Consider the following 9,148-nt stretch of genomic DNA (forward strand, 5'->3'; position numbering starts at 1 on the left):
TATAAAATCAATGTTTCAAATAAATATTTTTTTCTGGAAACTTCAAAAGTGAGTTAGTACAACTTTATCAAGGATATTAATTTTGTCTTTTTATTAAGTAGGCTCAAACTTCAACTCAAGTCAAAGAACACAATCTGTTTGAAAATCTGGACAATCTTCCTTCATTGTTTTTGTAGCTTCCAAACCAGAAGCACAAAAATCATAAAACTTTATTGGAGCAAGAACCTTTTCATCCTATATTATTCTATAAATATTTTTTTCTTGAGGAAACCTCATTAAGATGGCTAAGAGCAAGAGTCAACTATGAAACATGTCAGCCTTAAGGACAACTAACATGGAAAATACATGTCTTCATAAATCTTGAAACTTCATCCTGTGACACAATCTACAATTAGCTCATTGCATGCATCGTACATTGACATTTCAACTTGTCTATAAGAAATCTCTCTACATGTATTTTCTGACCACTAAAGAAAATCTCTACACTATTTGATCACTGCATCAGCAGGCTTGATCCACAATGTCTCGCTCTGCTAGGTGAAATTGCAACTTGTTGGTGGCTTGGAGAACCCTGACAGGACACAAGATACCTTCCTCAAAGCATAAGTTTGACCATTTTCTGGACCAACAGTAGTATAAATCACACCTTGAACCCATTCATTGCAGTGAAAAGCTGTCACTTAGAAGAAAGTTTGAGTCTGCAGGTGCAAGTGATAACTAAATCATACTATGTACTTAATCCTAAAAAAATCATATGTACTTAGTGAACTGCATTATCAAAATTCAGTGATGATATAATAAAAGAGCACCGGTAAGATGTTTACATACATGTTGTGGTCATGTAGATGATTAACTCGTGCTTCTAATGGGTGAAAAATGAATAAAATGAAAGGTATTTGCACTGTAATGGAGTACTAGGCAAGCCAGCAAGAGCAACAACAGCGGCATATATACACAGGACACAGCAAGCACTTCAGTACGAGAGGTGGAGAGCTGGGTGGGGAAACTATCCTTGCCGGCGGGAGATTCGGAAACGGAGAGCGTTGCTGGAGGCAATTGCAGGCGACGGCGGAGGCGAACTCAGGCGACGGAGGAGGCGAATCCGCAGCGGCGGCGCGCGCGGTCGTGAACCGGTCGCGGCAGTCGGGATCGAGTCCCCAACGCCCGGGATCCATGCGATACTCTGGAAAGGTAGGAGCCGAGCCGAGCCTGGAGCCGAGCAACGCTTGGGAACTGATGCGGAGGAGACGATCCGTTTGATGCAGAGCTTGTCCACGTGGCGCGAATCGAAGGCGGGGTTGCACAGGAGGAGGTTTGGAGCCGGTCTCCACCGATTTTTTTTCCGTTTTTATCAGATGTATAGTAATTTATATGTGTGCCATCGTATGGGGTCCCACCTGTCCGGCAAACATCACAAATTTTATTATAGAATGAAAAATAACATAGCGTGGGATTCGAACAGGTGATCTCGGTTGAAACAGCGCGCACAGCTAGCCACCAACAAAGAATTCACTTCCCGACAGGCAAGCATACGGAAACTTTATATCTTTTACCTAAATATATAATGTAAGTAGACTAACAAGAAGAGCTAAGTAACGTAAACTAGGAATTTAATCTAGAAAAAGTTTACGACCATGGAGTCTCATGTCTTTACAATTTATATGTCTATATCAGGATGTGATCGTGGGCTGCAATTTATGTTAGTTTTTTTTTCAGTTTTCGAAATTTGTAAAAAAAAAAAGAATTCTCCCTCCGATCTAAAATAATTTTCGCGGTTTTGAATTAAGATTAGTTCAACCTTATTTCAAAGCTGCAACACTTATTATTCATCAAAGGGCGTAATAAATAAATATCATACATATAAATAACAGAAATTAGACAAAACAAATGCTCACCTATTAACTTAAGAAAATCATAAAATTAATTATGAATTATTTTTAAAATTTTAAAAAGTGTTTGCATAATAAATAAAGTACTAAAGTAATTTTATAAAATACTTTTTTGAGCAAACTATCATATAATTTTAAAAAAATACATATTTTAAACAAAAAATCATGTTTTATATAAAAGTTATCATGCTTTAAATTTTTTATGTTGTTTTAAAATTGTTTATGCATTTCGGTAAAGTTTGTTTGTTATCTAAAAATATGTATGTATTTTTAATAAATATAGATATATGTTTGGAAAACAATACGAGCCTACTGTGCAATCGAACTACAGATTCTCAAACTAATACATACTCAAATTATATATATAATTATAATTTAGATTCTTTTACAAATTTTGAGAAAAAAGAAGAAAAAATAACATGTTTTAAATGGGCCGCACTAACTTTAGTTTGTTTTAGCCCAGCAGGCGTTCTGTTGTAGACATAATGATTCACAACCCTCTTTTGTCATCAATATTCCATTGTTTGTGTTGGTGCGCCGACCGGCTCTTATCTATAATATCACATGTTCAAAATCCCCAAGGTTGTATTATTTTTCCCCATTTTTAGTTTACGTTATTTAGCCAAACAATGGATAGGTTTAGTATCCATGCTTATTTCCAAGCTTTGGCTAATCAAAGGAGGAAAAGGAAGATTCCTGTATTGATAGGAGAGGATGGCCCTGTTGACGATACTAAAGAGATCCTTAATATTGCAGTAGATTACTACAAGAAGCTGTTCTGTAGGGAGCCTAGTTTAGATATTTTTCTGAAGGATAACTTCTGGGAGGAGTCAGAAGTAGTGTCTCCTAGTCATAATCAGAAATTAGATGCTGATATTACTGAGGAGGATGTGAGGGCTGCTGTATTTGGCTCTTATGCTGAAGGTGCACTAGGCCCTGATGGTTTTCCCTTTCTCTTTTATCAGCATTTTTGGGAGGTCATCAAAGAGGATTTCATGCTGATGGTTGATGCTTGGAATAAGAATGAGCTAGACCTGTATAGGCTGAATTTCTCCCTTTTGACCCTTATCCCTAAAGAGAATGATGCTAACATTATTCAGAAATTTAGGCCTATAGCCCTTACCAATTGTAGTTATATTTTTTTTTGCTAAATGTGTTACTAATCAGTTGGGGGATGTTTGTGACAAGCGCATATTTCTCAACCAAACTGCTTTTATTAAAGGTAGATTTATTATTGAGAGTGTGGTGTCTGCTCATGAAATTATTCATGATGTTGTGGTTAATAAGAAGGAAGGATTTGTCTTTAAGCTAGACTATGAGAAAGCTTATGATAAAGTGAGTAAAGAATTCCTTATTAGGATGTTGTATCATAGGGTCTTTAGCCAAAAGTGGATGAAGAAGGTTGAATCCCTCCTATATAGGGGATACGTAGGGGTTAGGATTAATGATTGTAGTAGTGAGTTCTTTGAGACCTCTAAAGGGGTTAGGCAAGGTGACCCTGCCTCTCCCTGTTGTTTAATTTGGTTGCTGATGTGTTCAGTAAAATGCTTATTAAAGCAGCCAAAGCTGGGTTGATATCGGGGATGATGACTGAGGTCTTCCCTCAAGGGGTTGTTAGTCTGCAATATGCAGATGACACTTTGCTTTTCCTGGTAACAAGGTAGATAATGCTAAAAATCTGAAATGGATCCTCTCCTGCTTTGAGCAGATGTCAGGGATGAGAATCAACTTTCATAAGTGTGATCTTGTCCCTATTAATGTTAGGGAGGATGAGGCCAACTGTGTGGCACAGGCCTTATCTTGTGGCCTTGGCTCTTTCCCTATAAAATATCTTGGTTTCCCTCTTCACCATTCCAAAATTAGATGGGAGGATCTGCAACCTTTGGTTGATAATAAAGTCCTCAAGAGAGCTACTGGGTGGAGAGGTAGACTGTTAGGGTATGACAAGAAGCTAGTCCTAGTTCAGTATTGTTTAGCTAGCATCCCTTCTTACTTGATGAGTATGATCAAATTCCCCAAGTGGGCTGTCAATTTGATTAACTCACAGATGGCTCATTATTTCTGGGACAACTATGAGGGACATCATAAATATCACCTTGACAATTGGGGTTTGGTTGCCCAGAAAAAAGAGTTTGGTGGGTTGGGTATAACTAATCTTGTTGATATGAATCTTAGCCTTCTGGCTTCCTGGTTGTATAAATACCAATTGGGAGATTGCAAGATTTGGAAGCAGATTGTAGATTATAAATATAGTACCAAAGCCCCCAACATTTTCTCTTGTCCTGGGGTTAACTCCTCTCCTTTTTGGAAAGGAGTCCTATGGGCTGCTAAAGCTGCCAAGGTAGGCTATTCCTGGAATGTGGGTAATGGTGTGAAGATCAAATTCTAGGAAGACCAATGGTTTGGTAACTCTAGCCTTGCCATCCAGTTTTGGGAGCTTTATTGTATTGCCAATGAACATAACATCACTATTGCTGATGTTTGGGATGGGAATAATTTGAAGATATATAACCTTCAGGAGATGCGTAGATCATAGGTTGGGTCTCATGTGGTATGATCTTATTAGCATAGCTCAATCTATTTGTTTCTTTGATGAGGAAGATGCTATGGTGTGGAAATTTGAATCTAATGGTGCTTATTCTGTTAGATCCATGTATACTTTTGTTAACTTTGGAGGGATTGTGCCTGTTCACATCCCTGATATGTGGAAGGTACATGTCCCTCCTAGGATCCATATTTGCCTATGGCTGATTTCTCACAACAAACTGCTCACTAGAGATAATTTGAGTAAAAGACAAAATGTTGAAGACAAATCCTATTTGTTTTGCTGTGATATGGAGTCCATTAACCATGAATTTTTTGAGTGTGTGGTGGCCCAGGAGATTTGGAAGATTATTTACAGTTTAACTGATAGGAATGGGAAAGCCGCATATGAGGCAGTTGCTACTATGTGGGCTCATGAGGATCGTAACCAGACCAATAATCTGATCAATGCTGCCACTCTCGGGGCTATCTGGAAGTGCAGAAACAATATGTGTTTTAATGGTAAATCTTGGCTTGGTCTACAGGTTATCCTGAGGAAGATTGCAACCTTTTGTCATCAGTGGCAGATCCTGTGTGTGGGAAGCGCAAGAGAGCAATTGGTGACGAGCATGACATCCTTATGGAATGCTGCAAGAAATCCTCCGCCGTTACTCTGACCAGGGCCAGGCTGATAAAACAGGAGCTGTGGGCTAAGTACAGGACAAGGCTAGCACGCAGAGGTGGAAAGGAAGACGACTTGGCGCTGGAGCTGCTAGTGTAGGTTGTTTTTGTTGAGTTTCCCAGGTTGTGGTACACGTATGTGTCTGTCGTAGGGTAAGAACAGGCCCCTGTGTATGGTCTGTTGGGTTTAGTTGTTTTTTATTTGTGTCTTTCCTTTAGGATTGTGCCGGGGTTGATACCTTTATCCACCCTCGAGTGCTGTAATAACTGATACTGTTGGTTTTGTTTTCTATGAAAATGGAACTGGGGCGTAGGCCCTTTCCCTCTAAAAAACATCAAATGATATCTTTGTATGTTGGCTAGCCGCGGACGCCTGTTAGACCGAGAACACTAGTTCGGATTCACTATGGCCTATTTTTCATTCTATTATATATTTGTGATATTTTGCTGACACGTTGGACCCACCAGATGTCATACATGCAAATTACTATACACGTGAAAGTGGCTTTTACGTGAGAAAAAAAATCCAAGGTTTTCTTTTTTTGCAAAAGGAACGCGCCACCCGCCCTGTCCTCACGGACAGCGGGCCCTACGCCAGGCTGGCATGCCTCATCATCGTCGCTGGCGTATACAAACACGAGTAACACCGTATTTGCACGCCCGAGCCAAGTTTTTGCACCACTTCGATGTACACCACAAGTTCTAGCACTAAAGTGATCAATTACGCCAAGTTCTAGCACCACCAGTGTAATTGACTCTTTTTATTACTTTTCTTGTCTTACACTTTGTTTTCACGCACATTTTTCCTTCTTTTTTTGCTATTTCTTGAACTATTATAAAAATGCTTCACTAAAAATAGCCAATATGTATTAACAAAATTGTTCACAATGTTTTCACGGACTACCCTTTTTTTGCAAATTTATAAAAATATTCATAACATTTACAAAAAGTTCATTTCATTTAACAAAATGTCCACACGTTTCAAAAACCAGTTAAGATATGTTTTTAAAATGTGCATGCAATGTAAATATTTATTTGCGCAATTTTTAATCAATGTTCAGGACATCTAAAAAATATTTTTTAAAATATTCACATAACTTAAAAAATGTTCACACGTTTACAAAATGTTATGACATTGAAAAACTGTTCACATGTTTAAAAATATGTTCATGAATTGTTTTTAAAAATGTTCGTGAAATGTAATTATTTGTTTGCGCAATTTTTATAAAATATCATACCTTATTAAAAAAGTAGTTGTGCCACTGAATAAAATGTTCATAACTATTGGAAATGTTCACATGATTATAAAAAATGTTCATAAAAACGCTAAAAAAATTCATGCAATTTAAATATTCATAAAGTCTAATCAAGAGCAGGGTCTGGATGAGCGACCCCTGTGTGCTCATGGGCAATCAAATCGTCCGAGCCTAACAAGGAAAAAAGTTGTCCAGTTGTTCATGTAAAAGAACACTCTAATGTTAATACCTACTACTAAAGCAAGATGCGTTTCTCTTATTTTTTTAATCCGTTCACCTATATTATCATTTATTGAGTTTTGATTTTTTTTTGCCCACACATCAAGCACTATGTGACACGACCAACTGGGCTAGCTCAGTTATTTGTTTAAAAGTAGTTCCTTTGTTAAATGAGGTTTAGTTCAATAGCTGCGCACGTTATGGGCTGGTGCCAGGTTTTGATTTCCAAAGAAAGCAAAAAATAATGAGCTGTGCTAAAGAAAAAAAGGAGGACGTCGGTGGGACTACAACTCAGGCTGCAACAAAATTAGGCTATCGTACAGCCGTGATGATACTTGGATGTGTTTTTTTTAAATAGTTCCACATCGCTATGATAAATATGCACCCATCAGTTTATATACGTTCCATAATTCTCTGTAACATCAACCAGCCTCCATTGGAAACAAACAGTGAGCTATGGAAATAAGATTGCGATATGCTGCACATACAAGATGCACAACAATGACTTGAGACGCCTACAATGAGGCTTATATAGGGGGCGCATGGAAGCAGCTGATGTGTAGCGAAAACAAAGGTACTGCCATGCAGTCTTGTTGAAACATTATCCTCGGCAGCTGGACGACATCGTGTCAAATACAAAACGAAAGAAAGCATGACGCTGGCCTTGCTAATGTCCAAAGACTCCAGCCTCGATCAGCTCATGACGTTTTTTGCCAAAAAACATGACACTTTTTTGTCGCTAATGGACTCGGGGGCCAAACCATAAATGGCTCAAATATTTTTCCAAAAAATCTATCTATCATTGTGCATGACCCCGCTCACTCGACCAACTGATGCGCGTCACCGACGAAGGAGGAGTCGGACTTGGAGTATTTGGCTCACAAAATGTTCTCATTTTTTCCTATTATATTAACCTAGAGTAGAAGATCTTTGTGTCACACTCATAATCTTCCTATTATATTACCCCATGATAGAGGATCATTATGCAATACTAATGGTCTTCCTATTATATTAACCTATGATAGAGGATTTTTGTGCATCGCTCATGATCTCGCCAAACAAGAATGGAAAGAGGATGAAAAGTGGCGACACTAATGAGCCATAGTGTTCAAATAGAGGACATGGACCTATGAATGGTCTTGAGACATGCTTATTGAGCTATCTGGACATACAATATTTTTTTTCTCCCGTTGCAACGCACGGGCTTTTTGTTAATAATATACAAACAAAACAGGATGAAACAAGAAATTCCACCCACAATTATTTTTGATTGGTACAAACTAAAAAGACACAAGTGACCGATCAACGCTCACATACGTAGAAAAACAGAACAAACTCACATGACACACACAAGAAAATAAAAGCAAACAAGGAGCGTGTGGACATCGACCGCTTGAAACCAACATGCAAGAAACACACATATCCAACGAACTAGAGGTCTTGCATGCATGACACGCTCACTAGTCACTAACATGCCTTTTCCCTGACGCATTGCACATTATTCTGGGCACTTTTGCCCTGAGCCTTCCACGCCATCTTCATCTTGCAGAGGCACGAGTGGCCTCCAAAGGCTATGCAGCAGTCCACTCCAACCTTAATGACCTTACCCCCCGAAAAACGCCTGTCTGCAATGGCATTTTTCATACCTTCTCCAAAGCTCTTGAAGCACGCATTCACGACGTCCTGATCGACCAAGTCGCACACCGGCGCACCGCCGACGGCAGGTGCGGGTACCTGGCCCACAGCAACAGCACATATCAGCGCGACGAGCGCCGCCACAGCAACGAGCCTCGGGAGCATTGCTACAGCCATGACCAGATCGATGCAGGATATAGCTGATCGAAGGTCGCTGCACTCACTCACTGCTTATGCCTGATGTGGGTTGTTTTCGTGTAGAGGTCTACCGGAGCTAGCACTAGCTTTTATAGAGCTAGATAGGCGTGGGCATTTATCCCGGTGTACGTGGCTACTATGCTTAATCACGTGGGCTAGCAATCGCCACTTAACCTGACATATTACTCCTCGTGTGCCGGTGTACGCTTTCATACGTGACAAATCATGTGCTTCTTCCGTGTCAAAATAAATATCTTCATTTTATACGAATTTTAGTACAAAGTTATACTAAGGTTGAGACTTGAGAGGGAGTATTACACATTAGCTACTGATTCTCATATATCCAGGTATAAATGGATCTCATGTTTTTAAGGCAGGATGATGAATCACACGATCATAGTGAGTTAGGCACATGTCGCTATATATGCGCTGAGTGTCCAAGTGAGCTGAGGAATATCATCGCGCATTACTGCTGTAAGTACATCCCCTACCTGCTTGTTGTCGACACAAATATAAGAAGTGAAGGTGGGTGCACACACAAAGATTGTGCTTTATTAAAACATGGCACTTCTAGGCAAGGTGTGTGGTGACACGATGCGACGATTCACAAGATGGCATTAATTATATTATCACATCATTATAAATATTAAATGTATTTATCTAGTTTATCTAAATGTGCAAAAATATTTGTAACTAATAATCATTTTTCCCACTCAAGAATCACTGAAGCTTAAGCATCTCACTGTG

At 39.1% G+C, this 9,148-nt stretch overlaps 1 protein-coding gene across 1 annotated transcript; it reads right to left on the bottom strand.

The window, feature by feature from the left end:
• Positions 1–7,824: 7,824 nt before the first annotated feature.
• LOC123186382 (uncharacterized) lies at positions 7,825–8,472 on the bottom strand. The gene has a single exon (XM_044598160.1). The coding sequence runs from the start codon at positions 8,378–8,380 to the stop codon at positions 8,036–8,038; it is 345 nt and encodes a 114-aa protein (XP_044454095.1). The 5' UTR covers positions 8,381–8,472; the 3' UTR covers positions 7,825–8,035.
• Positions 8,473–9,148: the final 676 nt, after the last annotated feature.

The sequence above is a fragment of the Triticum aestivum genome, chromosome 2A, assembly GCF_018294505.1.
Source record: "Triticum aestivum cultivar Chinese Spring chromosome 2A, IWGSC CS RefSeq v2.1, whole genome shotgun sequence".
NCBI classification, from domain to species: domain Eukaryota; kingdom Viridiplantae; phylum Streptophyta; class Magnoliopsida; order Poales; family Poaceae; genus Triticum; species Triticum aestivum.

Bases quoted from the DNA above. Each gene is read 5' to 3' on its own strand.
- LOC123186382 (XM_044598160.1), bottom strand. From the start codon at position 8,380: ATGGCTGTAGCAATGCTCCCGAGGCTCGTTGCTGTGGCGGCGCTCGTC.